Source organism: Telmatherina bonti, assembly GCF_933228915.1.
Source record: "Telmatherina bonti genome assembly, chromosome: 5".
NCBI lineage: Eukaryota > Metazoa > Chordata > Actinopteri > Atheriniformes > Telmatherinidae > Telmatherina > Telmatherina bonti.
In genome coordinates this window covers 42493586-42514508 of record NC_136623.1, presented here as the reverse complement: position 1 = coordinate 42514508, position 20923 = coordinate 42493586, and the positions used below count along the sequence as shown (strand labels likewise).

At 43.0% G+C, this 20923-nt stretch overlaps 1 protein-coding gene across 1 annotated transcript in view; it reads right to left on the bottom strand.

Moving 5' to 3' along the window:
• Positions 1-20923, bottom strand: part of cnih4 (cornichon family member 4) — a 33650-nt gene extending 12727 nt beyond the window's left edge. Inside the window, exons 1-3 of the mRNA XM_079240815.1 lie at positions 20817-20923; positions 15366-15434; positions 12801-12913 (exon numbers count right to left, since the gene is read on the bottom strand). Of these exons, the coding sequence (XP_079096941.1) occupies positions 12801-12913; positions 15366-15434; positions 20817-20885 (251 nt within the window). The 5' untranslated portion in view covers positions 20886-20923. The remainder of the gene's footprint in view (positions 1-12800; positions 12914-15365; positions 15435-20816) is intronic.

The window sequence follows — 20923 nt, the reverse complement described above, 5'->3', positions numbered from 1 at the left end:
GAGCATCTTCTTTACAGCATTACATTCCCTACATTATCATTTATAATCCCTTTCCTGTTGCCAGATGTGCACAGCATCAGAGTAAACACCAGTTAAAACACGTGTTTCATGTAAAGGACATTTTATACTGAAAATATCTGTGCATATTTAAAAGCTGTTTTATTAGTGTTTTGATTTGCACTTTATTATACTAATAAGCCTGAGGGAGACATGCAGAGACACATGACAGTCTGATGTTGCTTTATATAGTTAACAACTGAGATGGATCACTCTAGTGTAGGCCATAATATATGATGATATGATACATAAAGTTATGTTTGCTGGATTTGTTCATTTATTTATTACAACTTCCTAAAAAGAATTTAGTGGGACGAACCGTCTCTGAAACGATGAGCCAACAATGAAGCGGGACTGGCAACAGGTACTCTGGGTACGTATGCAGGCGGGTCATACACGTTAGAAATAAATAAATATACGTACCAACTCATGTTCAGCCAATCAGAGGAGGACCCTTCGTCACCCTTAATACGATGGAGTTTCATGAGAGAAGCAAATTCATTCTCGTAATTTAGCGCTTTGTTTTACTTTTGGTGGCAGAATAATTGTGGTCAAATATGAGTTCGTCACTACCGGTTAGTGCACTACGTCCATGTTCCATTTGGGACAGTACTAACCCACCGTAGTGCACACTACAGAGAAAAGTGCGTAGTGCACACTATGCACTAACGAATTGAGACACAGCCGAGTTTTCTCCATTAGCAACACCTCCTCCGTCCTAAATAACACATGTAGCTCGGTGCTCATGCAGCTCCACACTGCAGTCAGAGCAGGAGTTTATCACCTCTGCTGCATGATCAGACTGAAGTAGACGCTTGTTAATTCATGCTTGTTTACTGTCAGATATTAATGTCTGTTAATGTGGATGAAACATTTATAAAGTTAAAATGATTCTAACATGTCGTAGATTCTTATATCTCCAGTAGGTAATGTAGCTGAGAGACATGTTCCTCTGGGTGAAGTGGTTCCTCGTCCTGATAGTAGTCTATACATTCTGTAATCATGAACAATAACAAATATAGTTAGACCCCTCAGTTTACTGTAAATCTGTAAAAACTCTGACCAATCCAAACGTTCCGACCCAAATGGAGTTGTTCAGTTCTTATATTTCGTAGCTTCTTCTCCCGGCTCCCCTCCTCCCCCTCCAGCAGCGCATACCTGATAGCCACGCCCTGCATATAAACAGCGTGTTAGGATGGAAATACAAAGTAGTGAAGAAGAAACTCGGAAGGCAAACTCGGAAGGTTTATTTGCCTCCTCCCGCTAAACAGCCGAGAAAGAGAAAATCGTTGGTGGAAAAAGCTGCGAACTAGAAAAACACTCAGAGAGCTTAAACCTCCACAAAGGCCTTTAAATAAATTGAGTTATCTTGAACACAAACAGAAAAACAGATAAACGCCAATAAAAACATAACCTCCTTGGCGGATGTAAGAAAAAAGCTTCTGATCATCCCAGGAGCAAAACCAAAGGGGGAGGAGCCAAGACAGGGTGGAACTTTGACATCTTGCTAGCTCCCTAACATTACCTACTCCAGCTTTAATTAGAGAATAACTGGAGCTGCAGCTGTTAAAGTATTTGAAATTATGCTTTAACTTCAGTTTTTAAACGTCTGTTCAGTTTTGGATGTTTTCTATTTCTTTTTTTTTACCATATTAAAAGTTAGAATAGATAATTCCAGACAGTAATAGAGTTTGAGTTTATTATATTAATTTCTTACTGTCATTTGACTTCATTCCTTAAAATCCATTTAAATGAAAAACATGTTGCTTTTTTGGGCAAACATTATTCAATTAAAATGCAATTAATTGATATTAATTACAAAGCCTACAATTAATTAGATTAATCTTTTTAATAGTCCCACCCCCAGTTTAAAGTCATAATTTAAAAAAACAACCCAGGACTTTCATATTTTCCTTATTTGACTAAATCTTACTGCTATGTTCACGTGGAGAAAAAGATCCACAGCTGTGAGAAAAAGTTGAACTGTCTGATACCATGAACACATTCTAGTCTCAGCTCAGTATATTAATGGTTTGGACAAAACTGATTTGGAAAATGGGAAAGCCACTAAATTTTGAATTGGGAATTATGACATAGGTTACTGTTTAATTTAAAACAATCCAGACTGTCCTTTTTACAATTTACAAAAAACTCTTTGATATGGTATCAACACACTAAGTATGTATTTGGACAGTGATATTATTAAATGGTTGTTTGATAACCATGTGTTTGCTATATCATATTATGTATATAGTACTTGGAATAGAAGAAAACTTGTCAACTTATATATAATAATGACTAAAAATGCATCATGTTATTTATTTTGCTAGCTTGAGGTATGTGTTGTATGCATGTATGTATGTATGCATGTATTTGTATAGATGACAATGTGTGCATCTATATATATTTATGGGTTGTATGTTGGCATGATGGAACGAGAAAAGAAAAAAATTGTTATTTGTAAATGCGTGAGTAATCTCTTCAGGGAACAAAAATCAAATAATTCATTAATTTGTTTGTTTGTCAGAGAAAATCCAAACTGGGGGAGGCCACAAGAAAACCTGGGTCTTCAGAACAGGAAGAAATATAACAGAGCAAAAATGTTGAAGACATGAGCCCTGACTGAATATGGTTGTGATCAAACAAAATGTTTATTACAAACACAGCTTTATTTAATTCTTCTGTAAATAGTATTTTCTAGTAAACATGTTTGTCGTTGTGAGTCAAACATCATCATCTCTTATGGTTTTATATGAAAAGGCTGATAAATAATTCAGTTATTCCTTAAAAAATATTCAGAAACCAACTTTTTCAGACCTGCAAATGAAGTTGGACCATTTCTGGTTCCGGAGACTCCTGTGGGGGGTACTCCGGGAGTATGGGATACCGGACCCCCTTGTACAAACTGTCCAGTAGACCTCTTCAAATGTGACTTTTTTCATCAAACATATGCAAATTGATATTATTCCCATTCTCCAAGGTCTAAACAAACTAAATATATCAGTTATTCTGGTCCTGGACCTTGGCTATGCCTGCCTCATGAGCCATGTAGTTTTATTGTTGATGTTTTTCAAAAACAATGCAAAATTCGGGACATTATGTCCTTGTTTTTTTTCATTGTAGCTTCCCAGAGGTTGATGCTGTAGCACTGAAAGTTGTACCAAATAAAAGCTATTCTACACCAGCCACTGTGTAACCGTCACATCTGACGCAGCTATCTGCTGACACAGCTGTCCATGACCTCCAGCTTACGAAGAACACGCGGCCATACAAGGGCTGCACGGTGGCGTAGTGGTTAGCACTGTGGCCTCACAGCAACAAGATCCCTGGTTCAATCCTCAGCTATTCTCTCTGTACTGTTCTTCTGTGCTTCTCTCAAGGTACTCGGGCTTCCTCCCACCAATTACTCTATATTGTGAATGGTTGTTGGCTCTGTGATAGACTGACGACATGGACTGGAACCCTTACTTGGATTCAGAAAATGAATAAATGCTGTGCTACAATACAAGCAGCATGACTATGACCATTTTCTCAAGAAAATGGTAGCTGGTATCTGACCAAGGAACTGGTGTCATTCAACTTGTTCAGTTCACATGTTAGCGTGACCAAATCTGCAAAGGAGAAGCTCAGGTGTCAGAAACACCCTCGAGTTACAGCTTCCCAGAGGCTCCACAAGTCACTGTGTAACAATCACAGCTGACACAGCATACATGAACTCCAGCTTATGATCCTCCTGTTGAGGACCTCCTGTCCTCAACACAGCTACAGACCTGGTAGGCCCAGAGTCTCACTTTCTGTTTGATGCTCTTGGAGTGAAATGTGACTGGCTCACTACTCTTTAGGTGTCACCTAAATAAAATTAGTTCAAATTTACATTGTTGTTAATGTGTTTACAACCATATGCAAGAACATTTTATTAGCTTTCATTTGGTACAACTTTCAGTGCTACAGCATCAACCTCTGGGAAGCTACAATGAAAACAAGGACATAATGTCCCAAATTTTGCATTGTTTTTGAAAAACGTCAAAAATAAAACTACATGGCTCATGAGGCAGGCATAGCCAAGGTCCAAGATCAAAGTAAATGATATATTTAGTTTATTTAGACCTTGGAGAATGGGAATAATATCAGTTCGTATATGTTTGATGAAAAAGGTCAAATTTGAAGAGGTCTACTGTCCAGTCTCTGTGCAAGAAGAAAACACAGTCTCCTCTGTGTTGGAGAAAACAGAAATTCAACTCAGAAATTGGTTTATTTTTGTGCATAATGAGCTGCGGACTGCTTTATCAGGGCCACTGCGACACAAGTGTATAGTGGTATACAAAAACATGACCAACTTGAAAAGTTTAAATGTTACAAAGACCAAAAGTTGTAGAACATATCTCCTGAATGGGCTGAAGAGTTTGATACTTGAATGATTGAAGTGAGACAAACGGTGTAGGAGGAGTAGCATTTTAAAGATTTTGCAAGAAAAGACACTGGCGACCGGAACCAAGACGAACCGGACACTGCAAACCGGTGCAGAGCTCCAAACCCCCGTTGAAGCTGTCTTCAGCTCATTATGCAAAAACTGACCAATCGCCAAGCTGAATTTTTTTAATGTCCAATCTGGATTGGGTTTGAAGGACTTTCATCCAATCACAAGGCTGAATTAATTTTTACAAAATGCTAAATATCTTAAAAACTACAAAGATTTAAAATAGAAAAAAACGTAGCACACATGTCCTGAAGGAACTGCACAGTTTAAGATCTGAATGATTGAAGTGACTTGAACAGTGCAGGACTAGTAGCATTGCAAAAATTGGCGGAATAATATATAATAATAATAAGAAGAAGAAGAAGATATAAAGAACAGGAACTCAATAATGTGAATGCCCCATGGGCATTCACATTATTTAAACACAAACGTGTGTTTGTGAACATGAATCTTTCTTCACAATAGGGCCGGGCAATATGACCAACATCTCATATCCTGATATCGCTCATCTTATGTCCCTATAAGGATATCCATAACCATATAAAACTGTGTGATGTTGTGTCAGTCATCAGTTATGTGTCAGATGTTGCTTGGCAACAGCAGCACTGATCTCCTTACATCTGGGGGAACTATGGCCGGATGATGTTCCACAGATAAATACCTGCTGCAGCATTTGGTCTGGAGTTTATTATGAGCTTTTGTCTCTACTTGAAGCTGCTTTTGCTGTTTTTGCTCGTTGACTCTATTCTTTATTCTGTATTCTTTATCCTGATTCCTGCAGGAATGAGTTAGTTGTGTCGGTGTCTGTTGTTCCTCTCCCTGAGCCGTCACCTTATCGTGGTGGAGGGGTTTGTGCGTCCCGAAGATCCTAGCAGCTATGTTGTCGGGGGCTTTATGCCCCTGGTAGGGTCACCCATGGCAAACAGGTGTCTAGGGGAGGGACCAGACCAAGCACGGCTCATAGACCCCTATGATGACGACCAACCTGGGCATGAATGTTCCCTTGCCCGGACGCGGGTTACCGGGACCCCCCTCTGGAGCCAGGCCTGGAGGCGGGGTACGAGAGCGAGCGTCTGGTGGCCGGGCCTTCGCCCATGGGGCCCGGTCGGGCTCAGCCCGAAAGGGTTACATGGGCCCCACCTCCCGTAGGCTCACCATCTGCGGGAGGAGCCATAGGGGTCGGGTGCAATGTGAGCTGGGCGGCAGCAAGGGGCGGGGACCCTGGCGGTCCGATCCCCGGCTGCAGAAGCTGGCTCTAGGGACGTGGAATGTCACCTCTCTGGTGGGGAAGGAGCCTGAGCTTGTGCGCGAGGTTGAGCGGTTCCGACTAGATATAGTTGGACTCACCTCGACGCATGGCTTGGGCTCTGGAACCAGTACCCTCGAGAGGGGCTGGACCTTCTTCCACTCTGGAGTTGCTCATGGTGAGAGGCGCCGAGCAGGTGTGGGCATTCTCATCAGCCCCCAGCTTGGTGCCTGCACGTTGGGGTTTACCCCGGTGGATGAAAGGGTAGTTTCCCTCCACCTCCGGGTGGGGGGACGGGTCCTGACTGTTGTCTGTGCTTATGCACCGAACAGCAGTTCAGAGTACCCACCCTTTCTGGGGTCCTTGGAGGGAGTGCTGGAGGTAGCTCCTTCTGGGGACTCCATTGTTCTGCTGGGGGACTTCAATGCTCATGTGGGCAATGACAGTGAGACCTGGAGGGGAGTGATTGGGAGGCATGGTCCCCCCCCCTCTGAACCCAAATGGTGTTTTGTTATTGGACTTCTGTGCTCGTCATGGATTGTCTATAACGAACACCATGTTCCAGCATAAGAGTGTCCATATGTACACCTGGCATCAGGATTCCCTGGGCCGCAGTTCGATGATCGACTTTGTAGTCGTATCGTCGGACCTGCGGCCACATGCCTTGGACACTCGGGTGAAGAGGGGGGCGGAGCTGTCAACTGATCACCACCTGGTGGTGAGTTGGCTCAGATGGTGGGGGAGGAAGCCGGTCAGAGCTGGCAGGCCCGAACGTGTTGTGAGGGTCTGCTGGGAACGTCTGGCTGAGTCCCCTGTCAGAGCGAGCTTCAACTCCCACCTTCAGCAGAGCTTCGAACATGTCCCGGGTGAGGCGGGGGACATTGAGTCCGAATGGGCTGTGTTCCGTGCCTCTATTGCTGAGGCGGCCAGCCGGAGCTGTGGCTGCAAGGTCGTTGGTGCCTGTCGTGGCGGTAATCCCAGGACTCGTTGGTGGACACCAGCAGTGAGGGATGCCGTCAAGCTGAAGAAGGAGTCCTATCGGGCCTTCTTGGCCTGTGGGACTCTGGAGGCAGCTGATGGGTACCGACGGGCTAAGCGGCATGCGGCTTCGGCCGTTGCCAAGGCAAAAACTCGGGCATGGGAGGAGTTCGGCGAGGCCATGGAGAAAGACTTCCGGACGGCTTCGAGGAGATTCTGGTCCACCATCCGGCGGCTCAGGGGGGGGAAGCAGTGCTCCATCAATACTGTGTACAGTGGAGATGGGGTGCTGCTGACCTCAACTCGGGACGTTGTGGGTCGGTGGAGGGAATACTTCGAAGACCTCCTCAATCCTACCAACACGTCTTCCCATGAGGGAGCAGAGCTGGTGGACTCAGGGGTGGACTCTCCTATCTCTGGGGCTGAAGTAGCTGAGGTGGTCAAAAAGCTCCTTGGCGGCAAGGCCCCGGGGGTGGATGAGATCCGCCCGGAGTTCCTTAAGGCTCTGGATGCTATGGGGCTGTCCTGGCTGACACGCCTCTGCAGCATCGCGTGGACATCGGGGGCAGTACCGCTGGATTGGCAGACTGGGGTGGTGGTCCCCCTTTTTAAGAAGGGGGACCGGAGGGTGTGTTCCAATTACAGGGGAATCACACTCCTCAGCCTCCCTGGTAAGGTCTATTCAGGGGTCCTGGAGAGAAGGGTCCGCCGGATAGTCGAATCCCGGATTGAGGAGGAGCAGTGTGGTTTTCGTCCTGGTCGCGGAACAGTGGACCAGCTCTATACCCTCTCTGGGGTCCTGGAGGGGGCATGGGAGTTTGCCCAACCAGTCTACATGTGCTTTGTGGACCTGGAGAAGGCATTCGACCGTGTCCCCCGGGGGCTCCTGTGGGGGGTACTCCGGGAGTATGGGGTACCGGACCCCCTTGTACGAGCTGTCCGGTCCCTGTATGACAGGTGTCAGAGCTTGGTCTGCATTGCCGGTAGTAAGTCGGATTCGTTTCCGGTGAGGGTTGGACTCCGCCAAGGCTGCCCTTTATCACCGATTCTGTTCATAACTTATATGGACAGAATTTCTAGGCGCAGCCGAGGGGTTGAGGGGATCCGACTTGGTGGCCTCAGGATTGGGTCCCTGCTTTTTGCGGATGACGTGGTCCTGTTGGCTTCATCTGGTCGTGATCTCCAGCTCTCACTTGAGCGATTTGCGGCCGACTGTGAAGCGGCTGGGATGAGAATCAGCACCTCAAAATCTGAGACCATAGTCCTCAGTCGGAATAGGGTGGATTGCCCTCTCCGGGTCGGGAGTCAGGTCCTGCCTCAAGTGGAGGAGTTTAAATATCTCGGGGTCTTGTTCACGAGTGAGGGAAGGATGGAGCGTGAGATCGACAGACGGATCGGTGCGGCGTCTGCAGTAATGCGGGCTCTGCGCCGGTCTGTCGTGGTGAAGAAGGAGCTGAGCCAGAAGGCGAAGCTCTCGATATATCAGTCGATCTATGTTCCTACCCTCACCTATGGTCATGAGCTGTGGGTCGTGACCGAAAGAAGGAGATCTCGTATACAGGCGGCTGAAATGAGTTTCCTCCGCAGGGTGGCCGGGCTCTCCCTTAGAGATAGGGTGAGGAGCTCAGTCATCTGGGAGGGGCTCAGAGTAGAGCCGCTGCTCCTTCGCATCGAGAGGAACCAGTTGAGGTGGCTCGGGCATCGTCAGGATGCCTCCTGGACGCCTCCCTGGTGAGGTGTTCCAGGCACGTCCCTCGGGGAGGAGACCCCGGGGAAGACCCAGGACACGCTGGAGGGATTACATCTCTCGGCTGGCCTGGGAACGCCTCGGGATCCCCCCCGCAGAGTTGGCAAATGTGGCTGGGGAGAGGGAAGTCTGGGCTTCCCTGCTTAGGCTGCTGCCCCCGCGACCCGACCCCGGATAAGCGGCAGAAGATGGATGGATGGTGTCTGTTGTTGGGACTGTGAGCTAGTCTGTTGTCGGTTCCACGTCAGTCTTTTTATATCCAATCCGCATCCAGACAGAAATTTCCATCTTTTAGGAACAAACTACTACTCCCTCGCCTCCTTCTACTTTACTCTACTTTGCTCTGAAATCTTGTATTTATGATATTGTGAATCTCTGTAGAGAACAGGGTTAGAAATCTGGCTGTAGAAGGTCTTATCTGCCACCCGTCCTGCCGTGGATGAAGTTGCTCATTAAATATAAAACTAGGTGCGTTAGTTTGGGGTGGGGTAGGAGTGTGTGTATGGGGGAGTTTGGTGAAGCATGAGTGTGTGGAGGAGTGAGTTGGTGCATGTGTGATTGGGTATCGGGGAGTGTGTGGACGTGTGGGGGATGATTTTGGAGGGTGGGCTTGTATGGGTTGGGAAGTGGATGTGTGTGCCTGTGAGTGTGTGTGTGTTGGTGTGTGAGTGCGTGTCATGGCGATGGTGGGAATGTATGGATGTGCTGGTGTGTGGGCGAGGAGGGACTGTGGCATGTCCTCGGGTAGTGGCGTCCCTGCGGGTGTGGGGGGTGTGGGCCTTTGGTCTGGGGTTTCCGTCCGCCTCCCCTTCCCTGCCTTCCCGCCCCCTTTGCGTGTGGTTGGTTGGTGCCTTCTGGAGTTGGTGGCGGCTCCCTGGTTTGGGTTGCTGGGAGCTCTGGTTGTTAGTGCGGCTGTCCCCGGTTTGTCCTGGTCCTTCCGGGCCCTGGAGATGGGGGGCGTGCCTAGTGCCACTGGCGGCTCACCTTCTGGAGGAAGAACCCACTTTCCTCCGGACAAAAATCCCCAATCCCTTCTCCTTCCCCGCTCTCCATCACACACAGGTAGGGCGTTGGGAGGTGGGCACGGTGTGCTGGGTGGTGAGAAAGGCCATCAAGGTGAAATAATTCAGGTAAGTGGGTGGGCAATGGGAAGCAGATGAGGATGTCTGGGGTATGGGAAGGGGCATGTTAGGGGGGACACAATGAGATAGATCCGTGTATGATGTAGTGTGCTTTTGTATAAGGAATATGAGGCCAGATGGAAGGGGGTTAGGGGGTGTGTATGTGTGTAGAGTTGAGTATGTGATGGTGTGTGTGTGGGTGTATAGAGGTGGAGCGAGGTGGAGGGATGGGGTCGGAGGGGTGGGCATGTATAGGGGACAGTTTATAAGGGGAACCGGGGGGAGGGGGGGGGTTGAGTGTATAGCAGAAGAGTGTGTGAATGGGGACTGAGTAGGGGGGGTATGATGAGTGTGAGGGTGTGTCGAGGGGAGTGTGTGAGGCGGGATGTTATGGGGTGTGAGCGTGTGGGGGGTGGAGGGAATGTGTGCGCACGTATGTATGTGAGTGAGTGTGTGAGTGTGTGGGCGGGGTGAAAGGGCTTTGGTGCCCGGGGAGCGCGACCGGTGCACTGAGGCGCGGCCTGGCTGCCATTCAGTGGCGGTCTGGGTGTCCTGGCTGTCTATCGGCGTGGGCTGTACCTTCTGCCTGTGGGGGTGGGGGGGGTTGCCTTCAGGCTCCTGGGGCCCGCACTCTGTCTGCCCTGGGTGGCCGGTGCCCGGCAGAGCTTGGGATCTGTGCTTGGGGACGGCCACCAGCTGCTCGAGCCTCGGGGTTCTCCGGGCCTTCCTCTTGCCTGCGTGTGGGCGGGGCCACATTGGCATAACCACTCTTCTCTGAACACGTTCCACTCTGTATGTTCTGCATGTGACACAGTCTGCAGGTTTATTTACTAACAGCAGCTGGTTTTCTTCCTGTGTGTCTGATCTAGCTTGTGAGCTCTGGGTTTTCCTGATAGTTGATGGCTTCGTCCTCCTGCAGGGGGAACATAACTCCAGTGTGTATAGCTGTATGGATGTGTGTATATATAAGTGGGTGTGTATGTGTGCTTATATACACGCAAATGTATGTAGGTTGTTCTCTTTCTCATCCTTTCTTTTTTTTCTTTCTCTCTTTCTTTTTCCCTCTATAAGTTGTTTTCTGTTTTTCTTCTTTTCGATTCTTTCTGTCCCTCTTCTGTCCTCTCCGGTCCGGTCCAGCGGTACAAACTTTGTAATACAAACAATTATGCAAAATAAATAGAAAAATAAAACTAAAATCCAGAATATCAAGGGGAGCATTATATCTATAATGCTTCCCTTGGCAAAGTAAATTTGCCCAGCAGAATACAGCATCCAGATAATCCATTTTGCCAGCTTAAAAACTGGACAAGACAAAAAAAATAAAAATAAATTAAATAAAACTAGAAAAGCACTCTGAGAGCAGAACCCTCTGCCCAGCACGATGTTAAAGAATGTTACTGACAAGGAGAAGGCAATTTCTCAACACACACCACAAACATATCTGCATGACAGACTTTTCACTGTGTTTAAGTTTCCTTTCTGTGCTAGAAGTGATGGGCTCAGGTTGTTTCCTTTAATTGATGTTCAGACGAGATTATTTAGGTGTTATTATGGAGACAACTCATTTGTTGGCTGTCATGGTAATAAGGATGTCTGTCTATGTATCAAAATGAGTACCTCTAATTGGTAGAATAGACACTATTTTGTTTACTTTGAATTTCAGTCATTTATTTTGGTGATATTTATTTTGCTACAAAATTTTGCTATTTTATTTAGATTTTCTGTGTTATGTATGTTAAGCCACTATGAAAGTTGTTTTTTCAGGAACTTCTCTTATTTGGAATTTTATTTGTTTAGTTTCATACACACTGATCCGTCTGAAGAGAGTATTTTGCGATAATTAAAAGCTCCGGCTCAAAGAAACCATAAAATGTGTTTAAGAGCGATGCGGGAATGGGGTCTAAAAATCAGGTTGTTTGGTTTAACTGGGAGAACGAGGACAAAACTCTACAGTAATATAACCTGTTTTAAATACCAGGTAGTGTAACCTGTTTTAGTTAACTGGTAATGTAACCTGTTTAAGTTAACTGGTAATGTAAAGTGTTTAGCTACCAGGTAATGTAACCTGTTTAGTTACTAGGTCATTTAACCTGTTTAGTTACCTAGTAACGGAACCTGGTTAGTTACCAGGTAATGGCACCTGTTTAGTTACCAGGTAATTTGACCTGTTTTAGTTTCCAGCTAATTTAACCTGTTTAGTTACCACGTAGTGGAACCTGTTTTAGTTACTTGGTTATGTAACCTGTTTTAAATTCCCGATAATGTAACCTGTTTGAGTTAACTGATAATGTAACCTCTTTAGTTACCAGGTAATGAAACATGTTTAGTAACCAGGTAATGGAACCTGTTTAATTAATCAAATAAAATCAAATCAAACTTTATATCTTGAGCACTTTTCATGCCACGGGCAACACAAAGTGCTTTACAGGATAAAATCAAGTCATAAGGATAAAAACAAACAGTAGATAAAAAGGCATTTAAAAATAATAGACCCTTTACCTGGTAATGGAACCTGGTTAGTTACCAGGTAATAGAACCTGTCTGAGTTACCAGGTAATGTAACCTGCTTTAGTTAACTGGTAATGTAACCTGCTTTAGTTACCAGGTAATGTAACCTGTATTACTTACCTGGTAATGTAACCTGTTTGACTTACCAGAGTTTAGTGTTAAATTGACAATTATTCACCTCAACTTATCAAGCTGTTCTTGGGAACAAAATCTGTTCATAAATTTGACCTTCTACTCGCCCAGAGAATCTCTGTAAACCAGGAGTCTGGGGCAATCTTCATGAATTAAGGCTCCATGTTGTTTTCATCCAGCTTTTTTCTACAGCTCCATAGCATTTTCCGCTATGGGTTAAAACCAAAAAGTGCACACATCCTCCCAGATTTCCTTCACCTTGTTAAGCAGTTAGCAGCATAAAGCAGAAAATGACCTGATTCTCATCAGATAGGCACGTAAATACCACTGACATGTCGGGTGCAGTATCTACTCATTGGTCGACACATACATGACTATGCATGTCAATTATACCCCTATACCACCAGAAAAGCAGTTTAACAGTAAAATTTAAGAAATAGAAGACCATGAAAGACAGAAATTTTCGTTTGTATTAGAGACCCATTGAAGTTTCCAGGAATTCACTACGTAGAAACCGTGTGAGTATCACGATACCTGTATATGTTCCAGGCTGCCACGGGCATGTTGAGGAGGAAGATGAACCAGTGCGTGGAGACCAGCATCAGCATCGTGGAGAGACACTGGCCAACCATCTCAGGAATGACCCACTGGATACAAAGACATTCAGACATCAGTCTTTACACATAACAACAAAAATCTCAACAAAGGACCTGGAATGGTCCTAATGGGCCTCCAGGCACAACCACGTGTACAAGCTCTTTGTTAAATTCAGGGCAAAAACTTAAAAATTAATGTCTGGATCAGTTCTTCACTAGACAATCACAAAACTCAGTGTCCTCTTTACAAGCGCTGCAAGGATTACTCAACGCTGTTGACAAAAATCGACAATAAAATAGTTGACAATGAATTCTATTGTTGACTGTTGTCACCAGATGCGTTTTTCTAATGGAGTGAGGAATCTCACTATCCTATCTTTGCTGTCAGTCGCACGCATGCACAACAGCGTCTCTGCTGGGCAGTAATGTACACAGAAATGGCAGCAACAAAAACGCGTACCAAAACATCTTAAGTTGGTGAACGTTTCAGCCTAGACAAGGCAAACAAAAAGATCTCCTTCAAGTTTGCAAAGCAGACCTAGGTGATCATGGCAGCATGTCGGTGATGCAGGAGCATTTAAAGAGGAAGCAAGTCTGACTCGCCTCGGTAAGATTTCCTTCTACACTAACTAGCATACGAAAGCATAGAGCTGTCATCCTCATAAAATAAAAAGTTTGGGCCTTATTATGTTATAACGTGATAGTTTATTGTGAAAACGGGAAACGTATCAGGTTATAACGTGATATGTTTTATTGTATAAACGTATAACCACTTGAACGCTGGAGGGATTATATCTCTCGGCTGGCCCGGGAACGCCTTGGGACCCCCCCAGCACAGTTGGCGAATGTGGCTGGGGAGAGGGAAGTCTGGGCTTCCCTGCTTAGGCTGCTGCCCCCGCGACCCGAACCCGATAAGCGGTAGAGGAGGGATGGATAGATGGCACTTGGATGCACCTAAGATGATGTTTGCATTCATAGCGATTCTCGCGCTGCTCAAGTTTTTAATTAGAAATGATGCCACGTCATGGGGACTCATTTTTCCTTCTGTACAGACCCATGCCTTTTAAAACGGTCCTTAAACTACGCATATTTATTACAATGTGATCGAAAGTGTTCCAAAGCACCATAATTTCACAATGTCTCAACCCAAGTATGAAGAAAAACTCTTTCAAGTCGTGTAAATGAGCCATTTGTGATCTCCTATCCACCCCGCACACAATTTACTCATCTAAAGTTTCAGATACATGATACGTTTCACATTTTTACAATAAACTATCACGTTATAACGTGATAGTTTATTGTAAAAATGTGAAACGTATCACGTTATAGCGTGATCCGTTTCACGTTTTTACAATAAACTATCACGTTATAACATGATAAGGTCCAAACTTTTTTTTTATGAGGATGACAGCTCTACGCTTCCGTACTAGCAGACTGAGACATCACAAATAAAACGTCGGTGACTGCCTGACTGAAGTATTCTAGATTAAATGCATGCAGTCCGAAGAAGAGAGCCACCATGGAGCCTTTCTGCATGGAAAGCAGACCCTGCAACCGCCCTCAAGTCAGTCTGGATATGCTAATCTGCTCATTTCATTCAGTTTGTTTGGACTATTCTTAACTCTTTATTTTCAACTATAAATGTCATTAAAACCGTCAGATTTCAGACTGTTGGGATGTTCTCTAGCATAACTGTGCAGCTGACCACTGAATGTACTTCACTAAAATGCTGTTTAATTTACTGTTTTACTGCTGCTGATGTGCCCTTGGGTTAGACTAAAAAGTGTTTACTGAACCTTATTATAAATGAAAAAAACTTTTCCCTGTCCTTACAAAATGGACATAGATATATTTATAGATTTATGTCTGACTGAGCACTATTCCTGTCAGATAATACAAGACATTTTGTTTACTTTCTGTAAACCCGCCTTTCAGCAACAAAGTTCATTAAAAGAGACATTTTGTTATCGAAGTACCATCTTTCTTGTGTTTATTATCATTCGCCTTATAATTAAAGCAACATCATGCTAAATAAAAAAACCTAATATTTCAATAGTCACTGAGGAGTCGACTAATAAATAAAGTCGTGAATTGCAGCACTGCTCTTTCCTGAGACACGGCTCTTCTATCAGACTTCTAGCGGCGATGGAGACAAAGTTCAGTCGTTGTATTTCATGGATAAATATATTAAAACATTTTTTTTAGCAAACCCAGTTCAGTTTCTTCTCAACATATTACACAAACCAAACCCCACGACCCACTCACGTTACCGTGGCAACCAGAAGCAAACATGGCGACTCTCAGATTTTCCAGAAAAATCATAAAAGCAATAAAACAAAATAAACATCAAATAAACATAAACACATGAATTAAAACGTGTGAAACATGTAAATATGGAGATAAGACAATAAAGATGTTCCAGTAAATGTGCAGCAGCAGCTTTACTGGAACATCATGGTTGGCAAGTTTGTGTTGGAGATGAATCCAGTGGAAGGAAACTCACCTTGTTCAGCTTGGAGCAGCAAGATCTGGCATTAATGTAGTCACATTCTAGATCAGACAAGGTGATTATCTGACGGTCAAGGTGGAACACACAGGTAAACATCTCACAGGTGTTTAACTCGGGGCTCGTTCCAGAAAGCAGCTGTTTCAGGTGGAGGAGACTCTCGGATAGGTCCCTGTCAGAGAGTACCTTTTACTATTCTTACAGACCCACGTTACCGTGGTTACGGTTTCACATAACCACGGTAACAGACCCACGTTACCGTGGTTACATACTCAGGGTAAGACTTGCCAGAGATTTGTACAACTCAGAGTTCACATAGTTTCTACATCACCTGCTTTCTGGAACGTTCTGCCAGGATCAGATCAAATCCGGTCTCATACATCTATTCAAGGCTAATTCAAGCACTCTCAAGGATATTTCTGGTGAACTTCCAGACATGCACAGAAATTGGTTGAAGTGATTAACAGTCTGAATGTGAAATGAAATCTGAATATGGTATGAAACATATTTTGTCATCACATCCTTCAAATTAACAACATGAAAAGCATAAAAATGCAGGAAAAATCAATGAGCTGATTGAAAACCCATCGCTGAGCTAGTAGAGTTATGATCAAAGCAAGGACAAGGGAGAGGTTTACTGCTGCCTGTACATCACCAGGAAAACAACATTTTACATGATTCTTCCATGAGGGTTTAATTTACCACGGGAAATTCCATCATTCATCCATCCATGCTGGGTTTAACTGGTGGAGAACTGCAGGAGATGAATGTCCAGAAAAGAATGCTGACAGCAATAGACTATTCTGGCCTCCTCAACACAACACAGTGGAGAAAGTACCAGGAGGAAGAGCAGTACACACACATAGCTCCTCCATCAAGCCACTTTTATGAGGTTCAGTGTGAGACATTGTCCAGTCAGAAGCAGAAAAGCACCGGAGATCATTCCTGGCAGCAGAATCGCACTCTGGAGCAACACTGTACAGGAATTTCCCTCCGAGATACAGCATGTTCAATTTTATCCAGTTTCACCGTGCAGAGATCTTCTCTGTACCCACATTGGGGTATGAAATATTTTCCCCGAATACTGGACTAATTTACTGGCTTTACTTCCATCTGGTTTGGTTATCCTGTTTTCACCATAGATCCTAAGATTCAACCACATTTAAAGTTTCCATACTCATCACTAGTTACCAGGTAATGTAACCTGTTTAGTTACCAGGTAATGGAACCAGCTTAGTTACCAGGTAATGGAACCTGTTTAGTTACCAGGTAATTTAACCTGTTTTAGTAACCAGGTAATGTGACCTGTTGAGTAACAAGGTAATTGAACCTTTTTAATTACCTGGTAATGTCACCTGCTTAATTACCAGGTAATTTAACCGGTTTTAGTTTCCTTGTAATATAACCTGTTTTAAATACCAGGTAGTGTAACCTGTTTTAGTTAACTGGTAATGTAACCTGTTTAAGTTAACTGGTAATGTAAAGTGTTTAGCTACCAGGTAATGTAACCTGTTTAGTTACTAGGTCATTTAACCTGTTTAGTTACCTAGTAACGGAACCTGGTTAGTTACCAGGTAATGGCACCTGTTTAGTTACCAGGTAATTTGACCTGTTTTAGTTTCCAGCTAATTTAACCTGTTTAGTTACCACGTAGTGGAACCTGTTTTAGTTACTTGGTTATGTAACCTGTTTTAAATTCCCGATAATGTAACCTGTTTGAGTTTACTGATAATGTAACCTCTTTAGTTACCAGGTAATGAAACATGTTTAGTAACCAGGTAATGGAACCTGTTTAATTAATCAAATAAAATCAAATCAAACTTTATATCTTGAGCACTTTTCATGCCACGGGCAACACAAAGTGCTTTACAGGATAAAATCAAGTCATAAGGATAAAAACAAACAGTAGATAAAAAGGCATTTAAAAATAATAGACCCTTTACCTGGTAATGTAACCTGTTTAGTTACTAGGTAATTTAACCGGTTTAGTTACCTGGTAATGGAACCTGGTTAGTTACCAGGTAATAGAACCTGTCTGAGTTACCAGGTAATGTAACCTGCTTTAGTTAACTGGTAATGTAACCTGTTTTAGTTAGTAGGTAATGTAACTGGTTCAGTTAAAGTAACCTGTTTTAGATAACTGGTAATGTAACCTGCTTTAGTTAACTGGTAATGTAACCTGTTTTAGTTAGTAGGTAATGTAACCGGTTCAGTTAAAGTAACCTGTTTTAGATAACTGGTAATGTAACCTGCTTTAGTTAACTGGTAACGGAACCTGTTTTAGTTACCAGGTAATTTAACCTGTTTAGTGACCAGGTAATGCAATCTTTTTGAGTTACCAGGTAATGTAATGTGTTTAGTTACCAGGTAATATAACCTGTTTTAATTACCAGGTGATGTAACCTGTTTGAGTTACCAGGTTATATAACGTGTTTAGTTACTAGGTAATTTAACCTGTTTAGTTACCTGTAATGTAACCTGTTTAGTTACCTGGTAATGGAACCTAGTTAGTTACCAGGTAATTTGACCTGTTTCAGTTTCCAGGCAATTTAACCTGTTTAGTTACCACGTAATGGAACCTGTTTTAGTTACTTGGTTATGTAACCTGTTTTGAATTCCAGATAATGTAACCTGTTTGAGTTAAATGATAATGTGACCTCTTTAGTAACCAGGTAATTTAACCTGTTTTAGTTACCAGGTAATGAAAGGTGTTTAGTAACCAGGTAATGGAACTTGTTTAATTAATCAAATAAAATGAAATCAAACTTTATTTCTTGAGCACTTTTCATGCCACGGGCAACACAAAGTGCTTTACAGGATAAAATCAAGTCATAAGAATAAAAACAAACAGTAGATAAAAAGGCATTTAAAAATAATAGACTCTTTACCTGGTAATGTAACCTGTTTAGTTACTAGGTAATTTAACCTGTTTAGTTACCTGGTAATGGAACCTGGTTAGTTACCAGGTAATAGAACCTGTCTGAGTTACCAGGTAATTTAACCTTTTTGAGTTACCAGGGAATGTAATGTGTTTAGTTACCAGGTAATATAACCTGTTTTAATTACCAGGTAATGTAACCTGTTTGAGTTACCAGGTTATATAACCTGTTTAGTTACCAGGCAATGTAACCTGTTTTAGTTACCAGGTAATGTAACCTGTTTTAAATGCCAATTAATGTAACCTGTCTACATACCAAGTAATATAACCTGTTTAGTTACTTGGTAATGTAACCTGTTTTAAATACCAGGTAATGTAACCTGTTTTGATTACCAGGAAATGTAACATGTTTTGTTTACCAGGTAATGTAAGCTGTTCAATTACCAGGTAAGGTAACCTGTTTTACTTACCAGGTAATGTAACCTCTTTAGTTACCAGGCAATGTAACATGTTTTGTTTACCAGGTTATGTAAGCTGTTCAGTTACCAGGTAAGGCAACCTGTTTTACTTACCAGGTAATGTAACCTCTTTAGTTACCAAGTAATGCAACCTGTTTAGTTCATTGGTAATGCAACCTGGTTGAGTTCCCAGGTAATGTAATCTGTTTAGTTAACTGGTAATGTAACCCGATTAATTACCTGGTAATGGAACCTGTTTAGTTACAAGGTAATGTAACATGTTTTAGTTTCCAGGTAATTTAACCTGTTTAGTTAACAGGTAAAGGAACCAAGTTTGTTGCCAGATAATGTAACCTGTTTAGTTACCTGGTAATGTAACCTGTTTTAGTTAAGTGGTAATGTAACCTGTTTTAGTTACCAGGTAATGCAACCTGTTTTAGTTACCAGGTAATACAAACTGTTTTGTTTACCAGGTAATGTAACCTGTTTTAGTTACCAGGTAATACAACCTGTTTTGTTTACCAGGTAACGTAACCTGTTTTAGTTAACTGGTAATGTAGCCTGTTTTAGTTACCAGGTCATGAAACCTGTTTAGTAACCAGGTAATGTAACTTGTTTGAGTTAATAGGTCATGTAACCTGTTTAGTTAACTGGTAAACTAACCCATTTTAGATAACAGGTAATGTAACCTGTTTAGTTACCAGGTAATGCAACCTGTTTTCGTTACCAGGTAATACAACCTGTTTTCTTTACCAGGTAATGTAACCTGTTTTAGTTAACTGGTAATGTAGCTTGTTTTAGTTACCAGGTCATGAAACCTGTTTAGTAACCAGGGAATGGAACCTGTTTAGTTACCAGGTAATGCAACCTGTTTTAGTTACCAGGTAATACAATCGGTTTTAGTTAAAAGGTAATGTAACCTGTTTAGTTACCAGGTAAAGTAACCTGTTTTGTTTACCAGGTCATGTAACCTGTTTAGTTAACTGGTAATGTAACCTGTTAAAGTTACCAGGTAATGGAACCTTTTTCATTACCAGGTAATGTAACCGGTTTTGGTTACCAGCTAACGTAACCTGTTTGAGTTACCAGGTAATGTAACCCATTTTAGTTTCCAGGTAATTTAACCTTTTTCGTTACCAGGTAATGGAACCTTTTTCGTTACCAGGTAATGTAACCGGTTTTGGTTACCTTGTAATGTAACCTTTTTAGTTACCAGGCAATGTAACCTGTTTCGTTCACTGGTAATGTAACCTGTTTGAGTTACCAGGTAATGTAACCTGCTTTAGTTAGCAAGTAATTTAACCTTTTTAGTTACCAGGTAATGTAACCTGTTTGAGTTACCAGGTTATGTCACCTGTTTAGTTACCAGGCAATGTAACTTGTTTAGTTAACTGGTTATGTAACCTGTTTTGGTTACCAGGTAATGTAACCTATTTGAGTTACCAGGTAATGTAACCTGTTTGAGTTAACTGGTAATGTAACCTATTTTAGGAATGCATCAGAAATCCTGAGACCAAAGTTATAAAAACTATAAACTTTTTTAAAAGCTCCACAAGCTTTTTCCTCCCTGGATCTGAGGACGGTGTTTTTATTAAATCCTCAAGCTGGATACAGAACTTGTGTAAATCATGCAGGGATCTTAAATAATGTTGGGGGTTTTTTGACGTAATTCCCACCTGACATCCGGAGATTTCCACCTCGTTTTTTAAACATGTCGGAGTTGCATCTCCGTCACTGTTTAGACAACAAGAACCAATAAAGATCCATAATTATTGAACCAAAAGGAAAGTGATGATGCTGCCATCAGACCTGAACAAGGGAGAGGAAAGGTTTTATGCATCCCCCTAAAGCATCAAGACGTTTCCATATGAGGCCAAACAGCTTGACCGTCGGGTCTATCTGTAGGGGACACAAGGCAGAGTAGTTCGGTTCCGGTTCTGGTCTGACAGGTCGGGAAAGAGCCGTCCAGCTGAAGTTTCCAGTCTGCAGAAACTGTTAGCATGATAGCCTGTTAGCATGATAGCCTGTTAGCCGCACACCGCCGTTGTTTCAGACAATAAGAGAAGGTTAAGTCAGTCAACTCACACACAAACATCAACAGTGAAAGGATACAAAGTAAACAGAGAGGAAGATCAGAGCACAGCAGTCCACCAGAGACAAGATAAACACCGCTGCTTCCATTTTTCCTGAACTTCATTCATACATTCTTATTTCCGGGT